The sequence below is a fragment of the Dama dama genome, chromosome 31 (genome assembly GCF_033118175.1).
Source record: "Dama dama isolate Ldn47 chromosome 31, ASM3311817v1, whole genome shotgun sequence".
NCBI lineage: Eukaryota > Metazoa > Chordata > Mammalia > Artiodactyla > Cervidae > Dama > Dama dama.
The window spans coordinates 48,879,908-48,907,295 of record NC_083711.1 but is presented as its reverse complement, the minus strand read 5'-3'; the positions used below and the strand labels follow the sequence as shown (position 1 = coordinate 48,907,295).

At 40.5% G+C, this 27,388-nt stretch overlaps 1 protein-coding gene across 33 annotated transcripts in view; it reads left to right on the top strand.

The window, feature by feature from the left end:
- The first annotated feature begins 841 nt into the window (after nucleotides 1-841).
- The window catches only part of ABI3BP (ABI family member 3 binding protein), a 274,479-nt gene continuing 247,932 nt past the window's right edge, over nucleotides 842-27,388 (top strand). For 23 of the 33 annotated variants that reach the window (XM_061134006.1, XM_061134020.1, XM_061134000.1 and 20 more), the window contains exon 1: nucleotides 842-1,024. In XM_061134006.1, coding sequence (XP_060989989.1) covers nucleotides 946-1,024 — 79 coding nt within the window. In that variant the 5' untranslated portion in view covers nucleotides 842-945. The remainder of the gene's footprint in view (nucleotides 1,025-27,388) is intronic. The other 10 variants (XM_061134017.1, XM_061134015.1, XM_061134014.1 and 7 more) reach the window with 2 other exon arrangements.

The window sequence follows — 27,388 nt, the reverse complement described above, 5'->3', positions numbered from 1 at the left end:
GGACTAAAATGCAGTAACGTAGGTAAAGACACTGTTACAGAGCCTGTCCCAGAGCTGGGGATCAACTAATGATAGTTATTCCTCTGTGTCTCTGTATCTATAGACTAACCATTTGTATATATCTGTGTGTATATCTATGTATGCCCGTGTGTGTTATGAATACCTGTGTAGCCAATGACTGTCTCTTAAAAGTTTCTCATGATACTGGAACTTCAAAATGGTTCAGATTGAATTTTTGGAAGTTTACTTTCATTTGAAAGAAGAATTGGGGCTTCCCTGCTGGCTTATATGGTAAAAAAAAAAAATCTGCCTGCAGTGCAGGAGACCTGGGTTTAATCTCTGGGTCACAAAGATCTGCTGGAGAAGGGAATGGCTACCCACTCCACTATTCTTACCTGGAGAATCCCACTGACAGAGGAGCCTGTTGGGTTATAGTCTCTGGGGTCACAAAGAGTGGGGACACAGCTGAGCAACTAAGACTCTTTTCTCTCTACACTAGATAATTAAAAAGTTTTCTTCCTAATACAGTTTTATTTTATATTTTTAACATTCCACTGGTTTTAAGGATATCTTTTTTTGATATTTAAAAAATTTATCACATGTTTCAAAATTCCCCAAATATTTTTTCTTTCACAAATATGTATTGACCATTATTCCAAGTTTTATGTCATAGAGGGAAGAGAAGAGACAGACAGTTACAACCTAGCAGGAAATGTGATGATAGGTTTTTTGCTGTTATGCCTTTTTCTCTCTCTCTCTTTTTTTTTGGTGTGTGTGTGGGAAAGGGTGTGATGTCATTTTGTCTCCACCCCCTGTGAGTAAGCCCACGGCACAGCTAAGTGCAGCCGCCCGCCTCTGTCACCAGGAGACAGTCCACTTAAATGCAGCTCCAGGGTTGCGGGACCCCCACCAGAATCACTACCCGTGTGAGGTGGCAAATGCAACATGCCCTCCAGCTTGGGGTGTCTACTTCTCTGTGGAAGTATTGCACTAGCCCTGGGAAATGCACAGAAATTGCCAAAAGGCAAGTAGCTCTGATGTTTTGTGTTTTCAAAATGATGTTTGAGATACTAGCTTTTAAATGTTGAGATTAAATGTGATCTGCTTTGCCAGACAGGGGGATTTGAGTTCTTCTCGGAGAGTCACAATTCAAATGTATAAAGAAGTAGCTTAAACTTTTGCTTTTCTTTCCCCCCTTTTCTGCTATGTACTTTTCAGTTGCATCTCTTTATTGCAAAAAATGCAAACCAACTTCTTTCTGGGTTTAGCCGTGTTCACGGTAGCTTGAATGGTATAGTTTCCAATTACAGCACTTGTATATTGAATTGTATTATATAGATGGGTATTGTAGTCTGTTGAAAAGACTCATTTGATGTTTTTATCCCTCAGAGACTAAACCAGTGCTAGCTGAATGTTTGAAAGAAGCTAGTTGGAAACCTAGAATCATTTTGTGTAAACCTCACACATACCTGTTAGCTTGGAGGCTGAAGGGTTCTAGGCAGGGCACACCAATGAAGGATGGTCATGAGCTATGGTGTAGACACTTTCTCTGGTGGAGTTTGGAATAGGGTTTGATCTGTTGGACACGACATCCCCCCTTTCCCTGGCTCAATTGTTCTCATTTTAGTGTTGGTATTCTATTTACAAATGTCATCAGAAGAAAAGGAAAATGTCTTAAATAGACCCTAAAAACCACCTCTTGAGCCCATCACCACCAAAAGCAAAGGTTGCCTCTCTCCTGTCTTTGAACATAAATGTTGCTCTTTTTTTTTTTGTTCCTTTGCCGAGGCGCTTCTCTAAGCCAACTCCAAGTCTGTGAAAACTTTTTATGGTTGCAGACTGCTGTAGTCAGCAGGATTAGGAAAAACAGGCTGGAATTTATCATACAGTTATGATGGAAAATATCAGAGACAATGCAGCCACAGGCTTGTCAAAACCCTGCTGTGCTCAGAGTTGGAAAGAAAGGTTGTTCAGGTCAGAATAACCAAAGATCCTGCTAGGTCCTCCCTCTGGCTGGTTTGCTCCAAGATCATCTTGTCCCAAGTGAAAATCATTCTCTCCAGTGTGCTAAGTGAAACTTGAATCCAGAGTGTGACGGCTGAAGGGTTTGGCTCGTTGATATTTCACATGATGATGTAAAAAGCAAATAAAAAAGGCTGAGTAAACCTTCTTAACTCTAAGATAATTCTGCAAAAATAAATAAATAAATAAAAGAATTAAGATGAAAATATACACTATTAGATATTTTTCTTCTATCAAGTATTTTGTTTCTCGATCATTGTGAAAAGTGTTTAAATAAGTCAATCAGGAGCCTCAAGCATTCAGAATTAATTATTCCTACTGCTAAGATAGTTAACAAGGATTCACCATCTGAGAAAAGTCTGGAGATTTTCTCAGGCTTAATACTTACAGATGGTTTTATTTTACCTTGTATTTACTGTGTATGGGTGATAACCATGATTTTGTGACTGCAGACTTTCGCAAATTCCAAATGTTTTAATTATCATGTTGCAATCACTAGATACAAATCTCTTGACACAGTCTTCCTTTATTTGTTATGGTAAAAAGAAAATTGTTAAAAATAGCCACAAAATAAATGTCTTGTCCATTGTACTTTAATCTGAAGTATTTTCATCCAGGTTTCTTTCATAATTAAAAAAAAATGATAGACTCAGTAATTTGAAAAAAACTATCAAATTAATATAAAGTAAATGGCAAGTCTCCTTGTCACTAACGCTATATTTTGTCTTTATCACCGAAGCTGCTGAGGGTCTTTCTTTTAGAGGAAGTCACCTCTGTCAAACTGCATTCCCGGAATAGGAGTATTGTCCTCGGAAGGGGTTTGGGGCAGGCATCTGTTCCCCATCAGTAACTTGGGGACCATTCATGCTTTTCTGTTCTGGGAGAGTCACAGCAGATTTTAGAACCTGACAGGTTCTAAAAATTCTCAGTGAAGAAAACTGTCCCACTTTTTCAACTGATTGTTTCCCAAACTCATTTAACTAAGAATCTTTTTTTCTAGTGGAATAGTTATAATATCTTGCCAGGGGCTTAACTTTCACATTTGAGGAAGAACAGAACTAAATAAGAAAAAAGATAGTTTTTTTTCCTTTTCTTTTTGCCTTCCTATTTTAAAGTTAATTAAATATCATTTGTCGTTTATGAAGAGGATAGAATTTTGAAGCTAGAAAACATGATAGTGATCACCTAGGCTAGGGTTCCCAGATTTGTGGGATTCGTGGATTCGTGGACCTGTAAAAATAAATATATATTTTAAATATCAGGGTTTTATTGTAGAGGACATACTTGAAAGCTAGCCATTTTTAACAGATTTATAAAACAACTGATTTTATACAAATAAACCCATTGTTTTTATTTTTTCATTTCAGTGCAGACTGATGAAAGCTTCGTCATGGGCCAATAATTGGGAACCACTGACCAGTATAACCATTTTATAAATGAAGATCCCCAAAGGCAGGGAGATTTAGTAGTATTCCCACACCGATAGCAGAAACAGAACTGGATCCCAGCTTCCTGACTGAAAATCTGTGTTTGGCCCTGTTTCGATCCAGATTTTAGGAGCTATAGTCTGCAATGTAAATGTGAATGCTGTCCTTCCCTTGAGTAAGAGGGTTTCTTATAAAGATTTTAAGCATTATCTTAATCTTCACGTGTGTAGAACATGTCTGCTGGGTGTGTGTGGGGGGGGGCATATAGTTGATAAATATAGCTGGCTATTTATAGGAAAAAGAAATTATGTTTTAAATAAGAGATCACTTGTTACATGTCTTATGCTTATTTGCATACATAACCACATACTTTGTTATAGAAAATAAGATACTGGAAGAATGTTTCTTACTTTTTGAAAACTTAGAATAAACTTGGAGACTATTATTAATGGAGTAGGAAAATGGCAACCCACTCCAGTATTCTTTCCTGGAAAATTCTATGGGCAGAGGAGCCTGGCAGGCTACAGTCCATGGGGTTGCAAAAAGTCGGACACAGCTGAGCATACATACATACATACATTATTAGCAGACCTCTTCTCCTCTCTACCCCTTGATGACTATGTTCTTTGGCAAATCATTTATTAACCTTTGCTAAGCAGGTCGTATCATCTGTAAAATGGGATTAATGATAACTATCTTACAGTATTTTAGGAATCAATGAGCTAAGAGTTGCAAAACTTTCAGTAAAGGGTCTGACATATAACAGGCATTCAAAAAATTGTCTCTTGGGTTGCATAAAAGTAGATCAATACTGAAAAAAATATGCACACCAAATAATATGTGATCTGTGTCCAAAGTGACACACATCTGGAAGGGTAGCAAATGTTCTTGGTGAAAGGTGGGGCAAGGGGGTTGTGTTGCTCTGCAGGGCAATGAGAGAAGGATTCTACTGTTTTTCAGCCTGGACTTCCTCAACCCAGTGTTTGATTGTCAAGTTCAAACATTGCCTTTCTCTGTGGAAAGCTGCACCTTCACTTAGGATCAACTTTTCTGTGGGGACTGGGGACGCCTCACACGACCTCCGGGAAAGACCCTCCTGAACTTGTTTTTCAGGAGGAGGTTTAGACCATAACACCCAGGCCCTGAAGAAGAATTGCCACATTGTTTGACACCCTTGAAAGCCCCTGTGTTGCAGATACCTCTAGGATTCTTTATTCTTGGCACCATAGAGCTTTTCTTTTCCCCTGGCATACAGGCAAAAATCAAAACTGCAGAGAACAATATGCAGTGACAGGAGCCAAGAAAAGCTTATAATGGGACATGTGAGGCTTGACATACCTCTTTGCAGAAACTCCTGTGTTTGGAAGATTGCAATCAGTTGGAAGGCAAAGGCTACTATTTCTAGGTAACTTGATCAGTCCTCCTGACATAGGTGTGAGGAAAACCAGAGAGGAACATTTCAGATACACACATGTGATCAGATGGTCCAAGGGTGTGAGGCCATGACTTGGGTGTGACTCTTGGCTTGTGCAAAGGAAAGAAAGAGACAGCCCTTGGTCTTGGGTTCTTCCCTGACAAGGTAGAAATCTCTGACTCCAAGGTGAAAAAAATTAGGGCAGATGATGATCACAATAACTCTCACAGCTATCAACAACTCATCTCTGTTATTATAGATAACATTGTTTGAGCTCATATTGTTTGTGGTAATTTACGGCTAAGTTTTTTTAATGTGGAAAACTAACTAAAAGCTTGATGTTTCCCTATATAGCAGGTATTTTATTACTCTCAGTTTACAGAGCATGAAATTTTGCCTCAGAGTGTTTGCCCAAAGTCACTCGGCAAGCAAGTGGCAGACTGTGTCTTTAATTTCTATGTAACATCAGCTCCCTGTTCTGCATAAAGATGTGTCCATTTGTTCAAGTAACAGACTATATTCCATGTATAGGCAAAGCATTGAGGTGGGAAGACAGGGCTTGATACCTGCCTTCCTGATCAGTTGATGGAGAAGACAGGGATGTAAAAGAATAATTATGCTACAGAGAGAGAGTCCTCTGATTTGGCTGAAGCCCAAAGAAACTTGAGAACAGCCAGGAAGGACCCAGTCCAGACTGGAGGGCCAAACATTCTGAGAGGATAAGGCACCCAAGTAGAAGGCTGGGCGATAACATATGTTGGGGCAAGGAGGAGCGTAGAGAGGGGTAGCTGCATGGCCAGAGCCTAGGCCACCCCCAGGGGCCACGACTCAGCAGGGATTAATACTCAGAGGGGAAGCCAAGGCTGAGTTGACTTAGCACACGACTGTGTTTTCCTTCTCTCTGTCTGTCTTAACTCCCCAAGATCGATTACAAAGCAGAAGCAACAGGTTGTCTTTGGAGAAGAGGGTCTTATGTCTTACTCTGAATTTTCCCAACAACTCTCTTGAGGTAACAGCTCTCACTAAGGAGCCCTCCCAACCTCACTGTGACAAAACAAGAATGTGTCACTCCCATGACTCAGTCCATTTCTGCAGAGGGTCCTCGATACTTGCAAGGACCCAGGGAGGGTCTTTTCCATCTTAGAACTGGGAATTTGGGAGGAGAATAATGTGAGCGGGCAATTCCGGTGGATGGATTCTGCTTTTATCAGAGTAGTATACATTTATGTATTGGTGAGACTCTATTAAAGAGTACATTGGAAAAATATAATTCTACTGCTAGAAGAAAACAGATTTGAAAACCACAGGGGAATTATTTTAGCATCTTCTACAACTCTGAAATTTCTGGGCAGTTGTATTGATTTGTCTGTCTGTTCAAACACTGCCTACTAGGTAAAACAGATTGAGATCCAGCCCCTGCGATAAAAGAAACTTGTATTTGGAATGTGAAAATTGATCAAGTATAATTTTTATTTGATGGTAAGAGTATTATGTTGAGAATCCAATGCTTAAAAATAAGGTTCCTCTCTGCTTCAGGGCTTCCCAGGTGATGCAGTGGTATAGAATCTGCCTGCCAATGCAAGAGATGTGGGTTCGATCCCTGGGTTGGGAAGATCCCCTGGAGGAGGAAATGGCAACCCACTCCTATATTCTTGCTGGAGAATCCCATGGACAGAGGAGCCTGGCAGGCTACAGTCCATGGGGTCCCAAAGAGTTGGACACGACTGAGCACACATGCTATGCATGCTGCTAATTACACATTCACTAGTTTAGTTTTATAGACTGCTATATCAGGCTAAAAAATACTAACTATTAAGGAATTTTAGTCTCTCTCTGTCTCTCAAAAGTTAATGAGGTACAGGGTAGCACTTGAGAATAGACAAATTCATTAATAACTGTATTATAGAAAAGACAGTTAAATGCTTTTAAAGGTTAATGTGAGCTAAGACAAAAGTGAGGTGTCTAATGAAGGGAGGGCCATTAAGAAATGTGACGAACTCTTCTGTATTGCTATCCTCAGAAAGACTTCCCTTTTGCCTGATTTGCTGATTGTGATTTATAAAAGCAAGTATAAAAGAAAGGGAGACTATTGGAAGCAAACAGATGAACTTAATAAAAGTGATCCAAAAATACATGTAAAATTTAAAAATTAACAGGATACTCTAATGAGACATTACTAGAATAGTTAAAAAAAAGTATCAGCCAAAGAATGAGCATGTTAAAATAAAAAAATTGATTTAAATACATATTCTATTAGAATCCCATTTAAAGAATATAGTAACAACCGTGTTACTATGTATCAGGCATGCTGTTTAATGCTAAGTGTTTATATACACAATCTCATTTCGTCCTCACACCTATGAAATATATTATCCCCATTTCACAGATTAGGAACTAAACCTAAAGAGAATGTTAGTTATTGATTATTGCACAATAAATTACTACAAAGTTAGCAGCTTAAAACATCACACATTTGAAACAATTTTAAGTTTTTAATTTATTATGGCTGTGCTGGGGCTTCACTGCTGCATGGGCTTTTCTCTAGGCGTGGGGAGCAAGGCTTCCTCTCAAGTTGCAGTGCGTGGGGTTCTCATTGCAACGGCTCCTCTTGTTACAGAGGAGGGGCCCTAGGGCACGCGGGCCTCAGTAGCTGCTGCATGTGGGCTCAGTAATTGGGGCTCCCAAGCTTCAGAGCCCAGGCTTAGTCGCTCAGCTGCACATGGGATCTTCCCGGACCCGGGATCGAAGCCGTGTCTCCTGCATTGGCAGGCTGACTCTTTACCACTGAACCACCAGGGAAGCCCCCATCACACATTTTTTTTTGTTTCACAGTCTCTGGGTTAGGAGTCTGAGTCTGGCTTAGCTGGGTCCTCCCTTCAAAGTCTTTCACAGGACTGCAACATAGGTGTCAGCCAAGCTCAGGTCCCATCTAAAGGCTCAACTGCAAAAGGATCAACTTTCAAGTTCTTGTGGCAATTGGTAGAATTCAGCTCCCTGAGGATCCCTGGTTTGAGGACTTCATTTCCATGCTGGCTGTTGGCCACAGGTTACCTCTGACCTTTGCCACGTGGGCTTCTCTGTGATGGCTGTTGCTTCATCAAGGTGTACAATCCTAGATGTGTCTGCAGGCAGGCTGTAGGTTACAATCCTACGCAGCTTAATCATGGAGGTAGCAGCCCATCACCTTTGCTATATTCTATTGGATAGAGGCAGCTTCCTGGTGCTGTCACACAAGATGATTACACAGTAGCAGGAGATGGGAATTACTGGGGGTTATCTTAGAGTCTACCCATCACAAAAGAGCCAATGACTGCCTGAAGTCACACAGCTAGTAAATGATACAGTGGAACAGTGAGTATGCTCTTCTTAGTGGCTCAGTTGTGTCTGACTCTTTGCAACCCCATGGACTATAGCCCACCAGGCTCCTCTGCCAGTGGGGATTCTCGAGGCAAGAACACTGGAGTGGGTTGCCATGCCCTCCTTCAGGGGATCTTCCCAAGCCAGGGATAGAACCAGGGTCTTCTGCATTGCAGGCAGATTGTTTACCAGCTGAGCTACCAGGGAAGCCAATGAATAGAGGAAATCTAACTGCAGAAAACAACACTGGTTTGAGCATTAACACCCCATCTACTTTTCACAGAGTTCAGCCTTTAGTGGCAAAGGCCCAGCAGGCAAACTGCCAATTTGTCTGCCTCCCTGCTTGGAGTTGTAGGGAACCTCTGAGCACTGAGATAAATATCTTACTAGTCAAAGACTCAAGGTAACTATTCAGCACCCAGTGTGGACCATGTTTTCTATGTACAAGAGACCAGTCAAATGCCTAGATTCCTCAAGTGTGGCCAGTCCCATGAAACCAGTATGCAAAGTAAATGTCCCCCAAATAGAAGCTTTGCTTTCCTTATAAGCCTCAGATGCCATCATCTGTTAAAAAGAGAAAACATAAGACAAAATGAAAATGTTCTTTGACAAAGCGTACAGATATTCAGCAATTAACACTTAGGAAGTTGATACAGTCTCCATAAAATGTATTTCTGAAACATCACTGAGTGGTTTTTCTAGTAAATGGAAGGTCGAATGAAACTTATGTTTGGAGGATGAACGTATACCCTGGCAGTGGATGAGATGGAGACAACTGGATCAACTAAAAGAGCTTCTTTCAGATCCTTTATGGTATGAATAAAACAATTCTTCCATATGCGCCAGCAAACAAAACACAAAATGTAGCTTATGCACAAAATATATTCTTAGCATGGCACCCAGAACTATGTAGAATGTTAATACTAGAATACCCTGTCAAGTATTTTCCATAGTCCACAGTCTCTTCTTGTGGTGAGATGGTCCCAAAGTCCTGGGAGGTACATGATAAGACAGATAAACTTCAAGGTCTCAGACTACTTTGTAAAAGTTCTGTGGATAGCAAGACTAAGTCAGGACTTACTCCACTGCTCATAATTTTGGCTATTGTTCCCCACCAAGAACCTTCCACAGTGAGATTTTGATGCTCTATTGTACTTTCCCTGATCTAACAAAAGCCTGACTTACATTCTCAGTGATTTGGGTAGACATTTGGGAGCCTTAAAGCTAGCCTAAGCTTTTTAGCCCTACTCCATATAATAAGCTATGAAATCAGCTCATGTCCCTCCTTGAAGAATTCTGGAAAGGAGGTGGGAGATGTGATGCCTTCACAGAAGTTTCTTATTGTTCTCCAGTCAAGGACTATACATCTAAAGCCCATACACTAGAAAATCAGACCAAATCACCTACTCCAAGCATCTTTTTGTCAGATTAGAGGTAACTGAAGGGAAAAATGAGGTCTAATTTAAGCTTCACCTATGATACAGAAACTCAATATTTTCTTTTAAAATCTATTTAGCTATTAGTATAAATATGATAACAACTATCCTCAGCAGTTATAAACTTGCATATTAGAATAACTGAAGGTTTTAAAAAAATCAGTATTATTCTGCTCCCCTACTCAATTATGATTTAGTCGGCATGGGGTGGGAGAGAGAGAAAAAAGTTCTTCAGGTGATTTTAAAGTAGCCAGAGTTGAGGACCACTGTCTACAGGTTTTGAAAATCTGTATGTGTGAGTGATAAATCTTTCTGGATAAGTGCAGGATAATATTTAAAAGTTGTAAGTGAATTACTTTGTTATTTAAGTTGTAATTCCAACTTAAAGGCAATTTTTATCTTGTGCTACTTTGTTCCTGGATTTTGAAGTATTATTTGGAAAAATTTTAAAACTTCCTTTTCAGGCCAAATAGGAAAATGTTTAAAATTAAGGTCAACATTTGTTTTGGTGTTAGATCATAAGTTCAAACGTCTACTTTTACAAAATCTCAGGGGCTAGATCTGAGAAGCTATGGTTGATTACATTTTTCAGGACTGGACTTACATTTATTTATTCTGTCACTCAGTTAATTTAAAAAAATCATCATTTTAGGATTATTGGCATATACACACAGTGGAATACCACTCAGCCATAAACAGGATGAAATTTTGCCATCTGCAACAACATGGACCAACTTAGAGGACATTATACTAAGGGAAATAAGTCAGACAAAGACAAACAATAGATAATATCACTTATGTGTAGAATCTAAAAAAATACAACAAACTAGTGAATATCACAAAAAAGAAGCAGACTTATAAACACAGAGAACAGACTAGAGTTTACCAGTAGGAAGAGGGGGAGGAGCATATTTAAATATACAAGTGAATATTTAGAAAATAACATTTTAAAAAGGAAACAAAGTAATTATTATATTAGGATTATAAGAATGATTTAGACATTCCTGCCTTCAGGAGATTGAAATTAGTTCTAATTGAAAGTAATATAAGTTGGCCACACAAAGGTAACTTCCTTTTATGTGAACCTGTTAGTGTCTTAATTCTTTATCCTTACATAACAGCCAAACTTGCAGAAGTTAAGCTATCCCACTGTGTTGCCATGTACTTGCTTTAAGTGATATATAGGCATATAAAGAAGAAAAAATGAATTCATATAATATATGAAGAAGGACAAAGTACCCTATGATTCCAGTCAATGCAAAACATGAGTTAAGAAAACATTCAGTAAACTTCCTCTATGCAAAAGGTCCAGGTTATGTGGATTGCCTTTGGATATTGTTCCTTGAACTTTGCATGTAACCATGAGGTTCCCTGTGGCTCAGACAGTAAAGAATCTACCTGAAATGCAGGAGACCCAGGTTTGAGCTCTGGGATGGGACGATCCTCTGGAGAAGGGAATAGTTACCCACTTCATTAGGAGCCTGGACGGCTGCGGTCCATGGCGTCAGACATGACTGAGCCGCTAAAGCTTCCACCTTTCATATACATTCCAGCTCATCTTCTTCCTGCTGTTTATGTTAAGGATAATTTATGAGCACTTAGGATGACTTATAATCTGAAACACAAGTGTGTTACTCTGTGTCTCTAATAAAATGAGAGATCTCTCTGAGTGGAGAATGAACCCCTGCTAGCAGGAAGCAGGGGGTACATTGCTTCCGACAAGATGCCAAAGTGAAATTTCAGATTCCCTTCCTCCTTAAATGACATCCTTTGATTTTTTTTCCAATCTATTAGCGGATAAGAAAATGTTCTGGTTTTCCAAGGGTCCTGCTGAGAGTCCGCTGTGCACACGTGTGTGGGTGTGCAAGCCCTAACAGGCCTTTCTTCTCCGAGAGCGGCAGATTCTGTCACTGAAGGAGGGGGTTGGGGTGCCTGCCAAAGTCGTGCTGGCAGAGAGCTCTGGAATCCAGTCCTGTTACAGATACGCCGGCAAGGGATTCAGGGCAGAGTTTCCTTCTCCTTTCACTTTCCCAGATGGAGTTAAAGCATCTCGAGCCAGTGAATTTGGGATCAGGTATCAGATGATCTGAAGAATGGCCCCTCCCTTCCTCTCTTGGCTCATCCTCTTCAAACACCCCAATGATCCTGCTATCACAGAGTGATTTTCTAATTATGCTTACTCTTACTAGAATTAGGAGGAAAGCAACGCTGGCCATGTTCTGCCTTTGAGGTTTACCCTGAACTGTACTTTCATTATGAACTGGGAGGATTCATATTGGGAAATAGTGATAGGGTCTAGTGGGCAAAATCCGGGAGTCACTGTGGGCCTGGTGAGTGACCTGACCTTTCTGAACTTCAGAGCTGCTTCCCTGAAAAAAGGGAATAATAAGAATAACAGTTCTCTTTTTAGCGTCCACTACTAAATAATACTAGGGTGACTTTAATGGGTTTTTTGGAATATTAATTTTTTTATTGGAATATAATTGCTTTACAGTATTGTCCTAGTTTTTGCAGTACAAGACTGTGAATCAGCCCAATGTATACATATATCCCCTCCCTTCTGAGACCCCTCCCACCACCCCCACCCCACTCCTCTCGGTGGTCACAGAGCCCTGAGCTGAGTTCCCTGTGAGTAAAGGAGTTTCCTGCTAGCTAGCTATTTCACACTGGGTAGGGTGTATGTATCAATGCTACTTTCTCAATTCATCCCAGCCTCTCCCTCTCCCCGAGTCCACAGTCTGTTCTCTACATCTGCACTGCTATTCCTGCCCTGCAAATTAGGTTCATCAGTGCCATTTTTTTCTAGATCTTCGGTAGTAATTTTCTTAAGTAAGAGGGAACGTGGATGGCCAGCCACCATTTTGGAAACTCTTCACCTGCCCTGGCAGCCAGAGAAAGATCTCGATGCTCTTTTCTCCAGGACATTTCCTGCAAGTGGGCTGAGCCGAAAGAAGGCTTTGCTGCTGGAGGTCAGAGTATCATGTGTCAGCATGTCAGGTGTCAGCCTCACAGTGACACAGGGCCTGCGGACCGGAGTCGTGGTGCTGAGGATTTTTAAAATACAATTCTTGCCATCAGCAGCTCCAGTTCTCTTGTTCAGCTCTCCCACAGTGGGGTAGAAGCTTTTGCCCAGAAATTTACCTTTTATTGGGAAAGATTTGGGAGCATGGATCATGGTCTCTGGTCGTTTTTCCCTCCATGTATGCCTGGGATGTGGTTCTGGGTAATTTGACTTTGCCTGCTCTGTTTGGTTGATTTTTAGGTATGAGTTGGTCTGATGTGGTGACTGATCAGGCCCCTCAAGAGACTCTCTTTTTTTTCCTCCCCTCCCTCTTTTTGTTTCTAATCTTCCTTTCCGTTCAGCCTCCTTCTCCCTCTGTTCCCTCTGGAATTTCCTCCTTTCCTCTTTTCCCCTTCTCTCAACACCAGAAGAATCCTCAGAACATTCTCCTGGCTTCCACCCCCACCTTCCGCCACTGGCCACTTTGGCCCTAGTCCTTACCTCACAGCTGACTCTTCTGTTGGAATTCAGCAGGAATCGTCTCTTTGGAAGACAGTACACACTTTGTATTTTTTTTTTCAAGGCAGGAATGGGTGGTTCTGTGTCATACTAAATGTTCCACTTGATTGCAAATATCATGGTTTCCTGCTCACTTATCTTGGCAGCAGCAAACTTGCAAAAATCACAAATTTACATTAATTTGATAACCTCTATACATGCCAGACTGGACAAATCATATCGTGTCTTAACACCTTGTGTGTGTGTGCTAAGTCGCTTCAATCATATTCAACTCTTTGTGACCCCATGGACTGTAGCCCGCCAGGATCCTCTGTCCATGGGATTCTCCAGGCAAGAACACTGCAGTGGGTTGCCATGGCCTTCTGCAGGGGATCTTCCTGACCCAGGGATTGAACCCAGGGTTCTTTACCACTAGCACCTCCTGGGAAGCCCATATTAACACTATAGTTCATTCTTAAGTGGTTTCATTTATTTATTGACTGTTCTGGGTCATTGTTGCTGCGCGGGCTTTTCTCTAGTTGCAGCAAGCAGGGGCTACTCCCCAGTTGCAATGACCAGGCTTCTCATTGGGTTGGCTTATCTTATTGCTGAGCATGGACTCTAGGGCATTCAGGCTTCAGTAGTTGTGGCTCTTGGGCTCTAGAACACAGTCTCAATAGTTGTGGCACATGGGCTTCCTTGCTCTGCGGCATGTGAGATATTCCCAGCCCAGGGATTGAACTCATGTCTCCCGCACTGGCTGGAAGATTCTTTACCACCCAGCCACCAGTGAAGCCCTTAAATGGTTTTCATTATGGTATAAGTTAGTATGTCCCTTTATGTGTGGCAATAACATAGGCTTGATAAATGCCAGATATCATAGTGTTATTTTGTAAGGTAACTTTTTTATTTGTTCCTGGATTTTTGTTCCAGGGTAGCTGTTGGTATCTGATATTTTCAAGAACTTTGCAGAGAACTTTGCCTTTTCCAGGGGGTTGAGTTGGATCTTCAGTTCAGATGCCATCTTTCTCTTCATTTGACTGGTAGCCAGTATGGCCGTGAAACTGAGTTTCTCTGTCAACTGTTCCCATGAAATAGGATCCTCTAATTGACAACTGGACTACAGTTGTGGCATTTCATATCGTTTCAACATACCAGTCTCCCTCTTTGATCTCTATTTCTCTGTTCCTACTTTTCTTTGCTGTACTTAACGGATGACTTCCAAATTTTCATCTCACTCTTTATAGCCCTCCTATTTTCTGCTTTCGTGTCTTCTTCAATGTTCCCCTCCTTGTGCTTAGAAGACCTTCCACTATCTCTGCCATAGAAACTATATATTCACTTGGCTTTTAGACTTTTTTGGCCATGATCCACAGTAATAATGATCCACAATATAAAATTAGGTGTCGGTGCTTACACTGTTGTGCCCGTTCTCCTTGTAATACAAATCAAAAATAAATATGAAATAGGATGAGTCCTAGAATGGATTGTTTGGTGTGATCCACCATTGATTTTCTTGATTGATTGACATATTGGTATGTGTAGTTTATGGTTTTGCTCTTACGCCGAACAACCTTGTTGCAAAACTCTTTATAGACAGCATTTCACTGTTTTTACTATCCTGTTTGGGGAACAGTAACTTGAATTTAAAATACTGATTTTACAACTGAATCACCAGAATAACTAATAAAAATATCCTTGGATCACTTTAAAAAGTAACAGTATTTCATACTCTAGTCAAAATTCTTTCTCCACATACTCTTGGCAAGAGATCTCACTTTCAAAATTTTTCACCAATGTGTCAGCGCTTTCTCAAATACTTTCAGGTGCCTTTCTTAGCTCTTTACAAAGAAGACCATTTAGTTTTAGGAGACCCTAAATTTTTCAGGTGAATTGCATTATATAACACTTGCCCTTAATCATCCATTCAATCCAAGCATCTGTTTTCACTTATGTGAGAAAATTAAGACAACAAGTATTTACCGTAGTGTTTTCCAGAGTCATCATAACCCATGGCTCACATGTCATCTGTAAGGTTTTTGTGGTATCCCAGAAACATCCATTTCAAACATTCCTTTTCATGGCCAGAGGTTCACAGGCCACAGAGGAACCACAGCTATTAACACTAAGTAAACTTCCTGTAAGTTATGTTATCAAATAATTTCAATGGAATTCAGGGATAAGCATTGAGTGGAGTCAAGATCCTTTTAGGGATGTCTCTTTCTAGGGACTTTGTTATTATTTCTTTAATTAAACGTTTTTTATTTTGTCATTTTTGTCTGTGCTGGCCTTCACTGCTGCACCTGGGCTTTCTCTAGCTGGTGCACGGGCTTCTCCTTGCGGTGCTTCCCCGGTTGCAGGCCGCAGCCTCCAGGTGCGGAGGCTCAGTGGTTGTGGCTTCTGGGCTCTAAAGCAGCAGCTCTAGGGCACAGGCTTAGTCGCTCCGCGGCTTGTATGATATTCCCAGACCGGGGACTAGGTCCGTGTCCCCTGCATTAGCAGATGGAGTCTTCATCTCTGGACCACCAGGGAAGTCTGGGACTTGCTTATTTTGTGAGAATGTCTGTTGCTCTAAAGAAGGGAGAAACAGGTACCGCCATTTATCTGCTTTTATCTAAAGTCTCTCTCCCACCTATCCTTCTTCCTTATGGTACTTGCATCCTACATCCATCCACAAGGGCTGCTTGTGGAAGATGATTAGATGGGAATAGGAAAAGAAGCCTCTAAGTTTTGTTTGATTGAGTTAGAACTGTTAGGCAAACCTGGAGATGATCATTCTCAAACTCTACTGAGGAGCTAGGAATCACTGAGTAAGTGGTCCTTAAGTTTGAGCAAGCATCAGAATCATCTTGCTAAAGCTCAGCGTGCTGGGCCCGTCCTGAGTTTCTAATTCTAGACCTGAGGTCGGGTGGGTCCAGAGAACTTGCACTTCTCACAAGCTCCCAAGGATTTCGGTGCTATTGTTCCTGGGGCCACGTTTTACAAACCACCGGCTCAGTGAATCTGTTAAGTATGCAGAGTTCTACCTCCCCATCCCCACCCCTTGTTCCCTCCACCCTCACATAGTCATCCCAAATTCCAATTTAGTAATCTGCTGATCTGTATGTTAAATCCTATCACTGTTGATTCCAATGAGATTAACTGGGTAGGGAGAAATAATACTGATTGGTTTATATAACTAGTACCAAGCACTGGGGTACTAATCCAAAGAAAGTGGTTGAGAGGAAATTGGCTAACTTCCTATAATTCTATAAATTTGAAAAACCTGTGCTTTTTATTTGTTCCGCATATAAGAGATTCTGAGTTATAACTACCTAACCCAAATGTTCCCATATGATACGTGACTGTACAAAGTGTTTAGCTTGAGACAGTGAGAGCTCTAGTTATTGTGATGAGATTCTGTTTGTCTTTATGCTTGGAAACCATTCTTTGCATAGCTAGCTGGAGCATGAGCAGCATTCACTGTTAATTAAGCTTGTTTAGTGGTGAGTAATGTTTAAATCTGGGACTGGAAAGTTTGGGTGACATTATGAGATATTAGTGAGAGTCATTCTGTTTGTGTAAATGTATGTTAAAGTTAATGCCTAATATTAGGCTGAAGCGTCTGTTAAGTGTAACCCAAACTCAAAAAGCCCACTATAAAGTATGAACGGTTTACTTCACCAGGTCAATTAAGAAAAAGACAATCGTGAAACTAAAGGTGAATTTGATACTTTACGTAAAAGTCCTCTGTTATTCTGACTTACATAAACTGTTAAGCTGCCAGCCTTTCAGTCAGTATTGGGCATCGGCCTTTTGTTGAGCATAAGCTATGACATTTATATTTGGCAGCCAGCTGAAAACATTGTGTACATAGCTTGCAAGTTAGAGTTCTTTTTCTTAGCTCCAGGAGTCCTTAAAAGTCTTCAAGTTGTACATACAGTAGCACACTTGTGGATTTGGACGTTTTGGGAGGAGAGGTATTAGTTTTTAAATATTGAGATTCCAAAAAAAGCCTAAGAATCCATGAAAGTTCAGAACCATCTGTCTAGACAGATGTCTTTCACTGAGTTAGATTTAGGGTGCATCAAGTGAGTGGCTGGAAGGATCACCACTATATTGATAAAACATGCAAAAGGGTCTTTGAGATGGTCCATGAATTTCATAACTAAAGATGTTAACATACAATTTATTTTATGTAATTGATTTTGATATGTTGTTGTTCAGTTGCTAGGTCATGTCTGACTCTTTGCCACCCCATGAAGTGCAGCATGCCAGGCTTCCCTGTCCTCCACCATCTCCCAGAGCTTGCTCAAACTCATGTCCATTGAGTCAGTGATGCCACCCAACCATCTCATCCTCTATCATTTCCTTCTCCTCTTGCCCTCAATCTTCCCCAGCATCAGTGTCATTTCCAATGAGTCAGCTCTTCGCATCAGTTGACCAAAGTATTGGAGCTTCAGCTTCAGCATCAGTCCTTCCAATGAATATTCAGGGTTGATTTCCTGTAGGATGGACTGGTTTATATGGTACAAAAAAATATAAACAAAGAAGTATAGGATCCAAGATGACCTTTACCTTCTGTATTTGCCTCTTAACAGAATCCCCTCACACACAGAATCCTTGCTGGCCTGTGTATCCATAGAGTACAGAAGTGAAATGAGCATGTGTGACTTCTGAGGCTAGGTCTTTCATACCAAATCTGGAGAAAGCCAGGAACCATGTCATGAGAACACTTGAGCAGTCCTCTGAAAAGGCCCACATGGTGAGGGACTGGGGAACCCTGCCCATAGCCAGCACAAACCTGCTAGCCATATGAGTGAGCCAACTTGGAAGTGCATCCTCCAACCTCCGTCAAGCCTTCAGATGACTGCTTGTGTGTGCTAAGTCGTGTCCAACTCTGTGACCCTGTGTACTGTAGCCAGCCAGGCTCCTCAGACGGTGGGATGCTCCAGGCAAGAATACTGGGGATCTTCCTGACCAAGGGATAGAACTCACAGCCCTAGCCGATATCATGACTGCAACCTCATCAGAGGTTCTGGGTTGTAACTACCTAGCCCAGCTGTTCCCAAGTTCCTTCCAAATGCTATTGTTGTTTAAGCCACAGCACTTCGGATTAATTTATTATGCAACAGTAGGTAATTAATAAAGCGAGTGTATTTGCTGCCTTTTTCATTATACTATTTAAGTAGAGTTAAAAATAGAATGAGAAATACAGTCTTTATTGGCATATGACTTGGAAATGATAGTCTTGCCTATAGATAAGTGGAAATAAATTATGAAAGAGAATTTTTGGATCAATTACCTTTCCAGGACCACAAAAAGCTGTGCATAACTGCTGATCAAAGAGTAATTGGAAAAATATGTGAACAAATAACCTTTTAAAGTAATCACAGAAAATGTTTGGTAGTTTAGCATGGCTTAAGGACTACATTTTCTAAGGCCTTGATGGATAGCCTTGTCATTCATTCCAGAGGACTGATTTCAGGACTGGCCTCAGGCCAAGGGTGGGTCTGTATTGGTCCTGCTATCATTTAGGAGAGTCAACCTGTACCCAAGACAGCTTAAGGAGAACCAGATCCAAGATCCACTCTGTATTAACCTATTAGGTTGGCCCAAAAGTTCGTTTGGGATGGTATGGAAAAAACCCAAATGAACTTTTGGGCCAACCCAATATATCCCCAAATTCCCCAAGGAGCAAATGGGCCTCCTGGGACAAACCTGGGTCAGACCAGGCTCTCATCTCCTTACCTTTGATTTCATGCTGAAGTTTACACTGTGGCATTCTTGATGTAATTATATCTTCAGATTAGGCCTTTGTGAAATTTCATAACTCATACAGGAAAAAAATCATTTTATAAACACCTAATGTATAATAGGTGGAATAAAGATATAAAGAGAAAAACGGTTATAGTTGTTGAATTTATATGTTAGCAAAAGAAACAGATGAATTAAACAGGATAATACAATGTAATAAAGGCTGTAACAGAGGAATGAATACCACTGCATTGGGGCATAGCGGGAAATGGGATTCATTTTGCTTGGAAGAATTAGAGAGACTTTGAACAGGCTCTTCTCTGCCATTTGAAAATTTTTTTATGGCATTTCCAAAAGTGTTAATTTTTAAAAAAAATACTTCATGTGGGGAATTTCTTTACATGGGTTATCTGTGGAGGGGGAACAAATTTTCTAACCCCCCACCAGAATGCATGGTAAATATAAAGATATTTTTGAAGAAGCAGATGGTATAGTCACGAACTAGGACAATCCCAGAATATTCAAGATGTTCTAACTATATTTCACCTACAGTGTACTTCATTAATGGCTGCTGTTTAGGACTTTAAGGTGAATGCATTTGCTCCCTTGAAAAATACCATTGTTTATAAAATGATTACAAAGGAAAATTGCTGGCACTTATTGCCAGTTACTAAGACCTTATTAGCAAAGCATGTGACAAAAACACAAAATTGCATAGGCAGTTTCCATCCAGTTGGCTAATTCCTTGGTAATATCTGGGTCACTTGGGTTACTTGGATGATGCGGGTCACAGGGGACAGGCTCATCCCCTCATCCCAGACCAACCTCCTTTCTAGATTCAGAGTCTTTTTCTAATAAGTATCGTCATTCAGGGAATCACAAGGCCCCATGTGATCTCCTGCTTTCATGCATATTCAAGGCACCATGGACTTGACCTTCCCAAGAGCATTCATGATAGCTGCCTAGGAAGGGCTGTTTCAGTAGTAAAAACAGCTCATTTCCTATCACTCCTTTATCCACTCTCGATTAACACATCTAATTAAGCAAGAAAAGTATTCAGATTTTTGAAGCAAGTTCTATCTGTGGAGGATCCTGTGGACAAAGAAGAAAGTCAAGAGAAGGCAAAAAACTGAATTAGATCTCAAATTATCATCCAAACAGGCAGTGTCTACTAAAAATATCATGACTGTGAGTTGCTATAACCACTTCAGAATCCTTGTCCCAATTTGTCTGTAAAGTGTGGGACCCTTTCATCTTCACCAGCCCCTCTCCTCCAAGGAAGCTGTGGGGCTCCCTCCTTAAGTGAGTTTGCTTCTCAGACTTATTCATTACAAGTGGGAATGTATTGATTCTAGGTTCAATTTTATATTGTTTGCAAAAGTTTTGTTTTATTTCAGTTTAATAAAGTAAGGAAGTAACTTCCAATGATGAAAGGCCTTTATCTACATTCAAATGTAAACATTTTTGACTTTCTAAATATCCTTATTTCTCTTTTTCCCTAGGCAATGTAATGGCACCAATGTTCTTTAGGAAACTTCCTGTACTGTTATTAATATGCATAGTTATTAAATAATCTTTAGATCAATACATTAAAAATGACTAACTTATGAAACAGGAGAAATTTTTTGTCCAGACTGCAAACAAAATGCCCGTCATGTCTTTTGGGTCTCAAAACACATTTAGGACAGGTTTGACGTTCCAGAGTACCCCTCTCTCGGGATACCTGTTATTCCACTCGGCACCCTAAAGTTAAACGTTGCTAACTTTAGCATTGTGTTGCGTGTGGTAGTTTTCTATAGTTATAGCTTAATTTAGAGAAAAGCAGCAAATGCCTTTTTTTACCTTTCTAAATTTTAAACACAATGGTGTTGGTGTTTAGTTGCTAAGTCATGTCTGACTCTTTGTGACCCCGTGGACTGTAGCCTGCCAGACCCCTCTGTCCTTGGGGTCTGTCCTCTTGTCCTTCCCAGGCAAGAGTACTTGAGTGGTTAGCCATTTCCTACTCCAGGGAAATTCCAACTCCAGGGGATATTCCCAACGCGGGGATCGAAACTGCATCTCCTGCATTGGCAGGTGTATTCATTATCACTGAGCCACCTGGGAAACCCTTAAACACACCATAAAAAGATGTCATTTCTGTCTCCAGTTTGTCTACCCCATTGTTTCACCCAATCCTAGAAATATTTTGTCAGTTTTAATAAAGATATAAAATATTTCCATCACCCCAGAAAGTTCTGTGTTCCTTGGTAGGAACTTCACTTCCTTCCCCTAACCCCCAGTGGCTGGTAACCACTGATCTGATCGCTATATTTTCACCCTTTCCACACGTCCTATAACAGAAGCATATATTATGTGGCTTTTTTTGGTCTGGCATTTTTCATAATGCTCTATGATGTATCCATGTTGCTGCTGGTATTAGTAGTTTATTCTTTTTATTAGTAGAATAGTATTCTCTTGTATGGCTGGACCACAATTTGTTGACTCACTTACCAGTTGATGGACATTTGGGTTGTTTTTAGTTTGGGACAGTTATGAATAAAACTGCCATATTTACAGGGGTTTTGTGTGGACATACATTTTCATTCCTTTTGAGTGGGATTGCTTTGTCAAATATTAAGTATATCAGTCAGTTCAGTTCAGTTCAGTCGCTCAGTCGTGTCTGACTCTTTGCGACCCCATGAATTGCAGCATGCCAGGCCTCCCTGTCTATCACCAACTCCCGGAGTTTACTCAAACTCATGCCCATCGAGTTGGTGATGCCATCCAGCCATCTTATCCTCTGTCGTCCCCTTCTCCTCCTGCCCCCAATCCCTCCCAGCATTCACCTTAAAAATGCCAAACTGTTTTTAAAGTGGCTATAGTACTCTTTATCAAAAAGTATGAAGTTTTCAGTTACTCCACATACTTGCTGTTACATGATATTATCAGGTTTTGTTTTTAATTTTAGCTATATAGTAGGAATGGGACAGATAAGTTTTGAATCTATACCTTTACACCTTGGATATTGACCCACACTTGATAGGTATCGTTCTTTAAAAAATTATGAGATCAATTTTCTTTTTTTTTTTTTCATTTATTTTTATTAGTTGGAGGCTAATTACTTCACAACATTTCAGTGGGTTTTGTCATACATTGATATGAATCAGCCATGGATTTACATGTATTCCCCATCCCGATCCCCCCTCCCACCTCCCTCTCTACCCGATCCCTCTGAGTCTTCCCAGTGCACCAGGCCCGAGCACTTGTCTCATGCATCCAACCTGGGCTGGTGATCTGTTTCACCCTAGATGATATACATGTTTCGATGCTGTTCTCTCAAAACATCCCACCCTCACCTTCTCCCACAGAGTCCAAAGTCTGTTCTGTATATCTGTGTCTCTTTTTCTGTTTTGCATATAGGGTTATCATTACCATCTTTCTAAATTCCATATATATGTGTTAGCATGCTGTAATGTTCTTTATCTTTCTGGCTTACTTCACTCTGTATAATGGGCTCCAGTTTCATCCATCTCATTAGAGCTGATTCAAATGAATTCTTTTTAACGGCTGAGTAATATTCCATTGTGTATATGTACCACAGCTTCCTTATCCATTTGTCTGCTGATGGGCATCTAGGTTGCTTCCATGTCCTGGCTATTATAAACAGTGCTGCGATGAACATTGGGGTGCACGTGTGAGATCAATTTTCTTAGAAATCACTATCTTTTCTAAAAGGTCAGTTTATGGAAATTCATAGTAATTTCTTATAAGATAAAATTTGGAACTAGGCTACATTTGTCTGGTACCTAATCAATAAGTCTTATCTCTCTCCTTTCCTATATCTTGTATTCAAGAGTCATCATAGCCCAACCATTAAAGTTATACAATCTAAATTGAATTGTCACATAGGGTTTCTTTTTCTTTTTTGTTCTTTCAGCTTTAAGTCTCAGTGTAAGCCTGATTTCACACTTGAAAAGACACACCTTGGGGGGATTTTTTGTTTGCTTTAGTTTTTTAAAAGCATTTATTTTATGATGGAGTTTAGTTGATTTGCAATTTTGTGTTACTTTCAGGTATACAGCAAAGTGGTCCAGTTATACATATACATATACCTATTCTTTTTAAAAAGACGCTTTGAATGAAAGTCCTCTCAATAGGAAAATGCTAAGTAAATCTATGCATCTCGTGTAATGAAGAAATGAGATCCCTTTTCTTTGTTCATAACCAAGGTATAATTGGAGAAAGGAGGCATAAGGCAGACAGCCACTGGACTTGAGAGAAAAACACCTCGGTTTTAGTCTTTACTCTTTTTCCAATAGGATGGGAGACACTGAGGTAAATTAGTCCCTTTGGGTCTTAGTTTTCTCACCTAAAAACACAGAGCATATTACAGTCAATTTTCATCACTTGTAGTAGTTACATTCTATAAAGTTGCTGCAAATACCAAATTAACAATCACCAACCAAACCATTATTTCTAGGAGAAACACAAGGTTAGTTTCTTGCAAGCCTCTGGTCACAACATTTTGTTAATCAATCGCTACATAACTTTGCTTTTTCTAAATTTCTGTTTAAAGACACCATATTTAATCTATGCTGTTGATTTATTTAACACCAGATCGACAGCCAACAGCACCGTGGTTCATGCCTCCTGAACAGAGCTGATCTAATACACATATATTTCCTTTGTAAGGTACAATACAGCCTTCTTGTGCTTGTAGCATAAACAGCACTTCAGCAGTACACTCGGGGGCCATTTTAAACAGTGAAATCACCTCCTCCGAAAAAGCACAAAAATGGGAAAAGTGTGGCACTAAATAGACTCTGCACAGCGCACTTGTCTGAGAACTGAAATAAGGAAGTGGATTGCTACCCTATTTGCCTCAGCTGGGGAAATGCACATTGGAGGACTCACATTTTTTGCCACTTTCTGCACATTCACAAATGACTGTGAAAGTGCTGTGAATATTGATTTTGGAATTACAAATGAATCTTAGTGAGTAGGCTAATTTACAAATACAAATTCTGCTAATAATGAGGATTGATTGACTGCATTTGCTACATGGATCGTGTGTGCTGTTTATGTGAATGGACATGACGATGCTTTTATTATTGCTTAGCATGGGTGTTTTCTCTAGCCAGGAGCTAAGAAATCTAACATTTATTAGGAAAAAAAAGAAATCTCAATACTTAAATATCTCACTCAAACATTTTAAGTAGATTAGGGAATCCAGACAGCTGAATGGAACTGTTTATTTACCTTAAAAAAAAAAATACGTGTTACTCTATGAAGATAGCATCCTGTTGAAGAGTCTTGACTGGCAAAAACAATAGCTCCGTTGTTTGATTTCTTTAAGGTGGGTGAGGGCTTGTTGGAACCTGACTTCTTTTATGAACATTTGCAGCTGTCTTCTAGGCTCCTTTATAAATGAAGTGGTCATTCATCACTTCTATTCTTGGCCCAGAGAGTAGTTATCACATCTCAAAGGTGCTTTATAAACATTTGCAATCATCAGTTTATCTGTAGACTCCTTTCAGTACAGATAGATTTTTTTACATAAAAATTTGATTTTGCTTACTTTAATTTCTACGGTATAAGTTTCATTTTCTAAAATGTAATACAGATGTTTTAATGGCACTGTTAGCCTTATTAAATCAAGGAAACTCTGATACATCAATGCCTTGAGCTGATCAGGTTGCAGATATGATCTCATGGGAATCTAGTGCTTCTGGGAAGGATGAGATTCCATTCCTGGTTACCTTTTTTTCTGCCCCCTTTCTGAAAGGCACACCCTTCTCATCCCACATTTCTTTGATTCTTTCACTGACAAAGTGCAAATTGATTTGACTGGCAAGAACCCTCACACCTCCTTTCTGTTTTAATTTTCACTAAAAAAATCTATATTTAATGACCTCATTCTTGATCCATTCAGTTTTTTGTTTTTAAAGAAACCAGTGGTTTTGCTGGGACAAAGAAAGAGAGATACCTTGATAAGTAGGTGAATGGAATTCAACTTCCACCAACATCTGTTAAACATCTATCAAGCTCTTGCAGATTATTTTCATTTCTATAGTGTGATTCAATCTTAGGTAAGGTATTTTTTATAATTCGGGCAGGGGGGAAATCTAGAATGTGTGGTATGTATAGACATGAAAGTGGAAGCACATTTTATCCATGGGGCCCACCCACATTCTCAGGGTTGTCCTCTCTGGAGCCCAGTATCTGAAGACTTCTAATGCCTCACTCTAGACTTGCCTTCTCCTTGTAATTATCCATATTTCCCCATAACTACTCCTTGTCAAAATCTCCCTAGTCGGTGCCCCATAACCTACTCTTTGAAAATAATCTGATAGTCTTATTCATTGTCAAGTGTTAATGGCTCATGATAGCTAAATGTCTTGTTTCTCTGAGACATCTGCATTTTATCTGAATATGCTTATATAAAGAAAATCTTAATGCAAAACAATCAGGTCTATTTTCTTGAACAGGAAGATTTCAACCAAGTAGGTTTAGAGGAGAATTCATTTCTTCAAGAGAGTCCTCCTCCTGTCTCTCAAATCACATCCAAAGAAGTGACTACCTATTCTGTTTATATGTCCGATGGGTCCTGGAAAAGTGACAAAGTAATGTCTTCACTGCAAAAAGTCCTGACTGTAAGATATATATTTGCAGGGGACTTTGCAAGGCTTGTTGGGAGCAGTTTGTATATTTAATCTAGAAAATGGTATCAGTAGCTTCCAAAATTTCTTGAAGCAGTTATAATGACCAAAAAAGCAATTTCAAGAGCTCTTAGCTGGATACATTCCTTGGAGTAACTCAGTTTAAGTGACGATTTAAAGAAAAAACTCTTGGCATGGGGTGTGTGACAGGAATACCTGTGGTGGGCTACTCAGCAGTCATCACATTTGGTTCTGAGATGGAGCCACAGCCTCCGTGGACCACCTTTGCCCACTTGGGCTTCTACGTCCCTCATGCTACAGGGAGGGAGAACAATCATGTGGGCAGGGAGGAAAGCTTTCAGCACAAACTGAAAAGCTGCCCTTCTCAGGACACAGCTGCAGGAGGCAGAGTAACAAGCCAAGAGCTCTTGGGCTTTCAGCCCTGAGAAGGGGGAGACGGGAAGGGCAAGAACAGCACCTGGATGGCACAGAGGAGGGGCTGGCTCAGGGGAGAGTCTGGGGTCTCTCTCTGGAGCGAGTGAGAACAATTGCATTCAACACATGTTGCTGGAATCCTAACTCCTTGTTAGGTTCTTAGGAATATTTGAGAGGGGAAAGTGAAAGTCACTCAGTTGTGCCGAACTCTTTGTGACCCCATGGACTATACAATCCATGGAATTCTCCAGGCCAGAATACTGGAGTGGGTAACCTTTCCCTTCTCCAGGGGATCTTCCCAACCCAGGGATCGAACCCAGGTCTCCTGCATTGCAGACGGATTCTTGACCAGCTGAGCCACAGGGAAGCCGAAGAATACTGGAGTGGGTAGCCTATCCCTTCTCCAGGGGATCTTCCCAACCCAGGAATTGAACCAGGGTCTCCTGCATTGCAGGCGGATTCTTTACCAGCTGAGCTATCAGGGAAGCGAATAAGACTCAAATCCCAGTTTGGGTGCCTGTGTCTCTCAATGTGACAATACACTGCAACTGGATACCTGGGAGGCGGGCCTCACGTGCTTTGTCATCATTTTTAGTGTGCTCACTTTGGGAGGACCTGTCGCAACATCCTGGGCTTCCCAGTGGCTCTGTGGTCAAGAATCTGCCTGCAATGCAGGAGACACAGGAGACACAGGTTTAATCCCTAGGTCAGGAAGATTCCTGGAGGAGGGCACGGCAACCCACTCCAGTATTCTTGCCTGGAGAATCCCATGGACAGAGGCGCCTGGCGGGCTACAGTCCATGGAGTCACAAAGAGTTGGACATGACTCAAGAGGCTGAGCATGAACAGAGCAACTTCCCAGATATCCAACTGGACACAGGATTTTGACAGAAGAGAAATCATGTTTCAAAGGTAAATTGATGCTTCTGATTTTGTCACTATTATTATAAAATAAGATGCCTAATTTCTGCTTCAAATCAATAGGATTTCATTTTAAAATATACTTATCAATTTCCTTCTATAGTTCAGTACCATAGGAGAGTGGGTATGGATAAAAATACCCTCTGCCTTTTTTATCATATATATCTGAACAGTTACCTAGGCTGTCAGGCATCCAGGCATGTAAGGGAATTGTGGCTGCACCAAGACTTTAGGGGGATGGCCAAGGTTCAGTGAAACCTGTATTTGTGTTTGTGGGAATCCATAGGGGCAGTCTATTGAAAGAAATGCTGTAACTCCTTATGTAATATGAATTCTGTAAGTAAAGATCATTTAATAATGATTTCCTGTAATGGATGGACAGAAAAGCAAATCTGTGTCATCCAGAAGATTTTTAAAAGTATTCTTTTTTTGAAAAATAAGAATGGATTTTGCTAGAATACTGGAATGGGTTGCTATGCCCTTCTCCAGGGGATCTTCCCAAC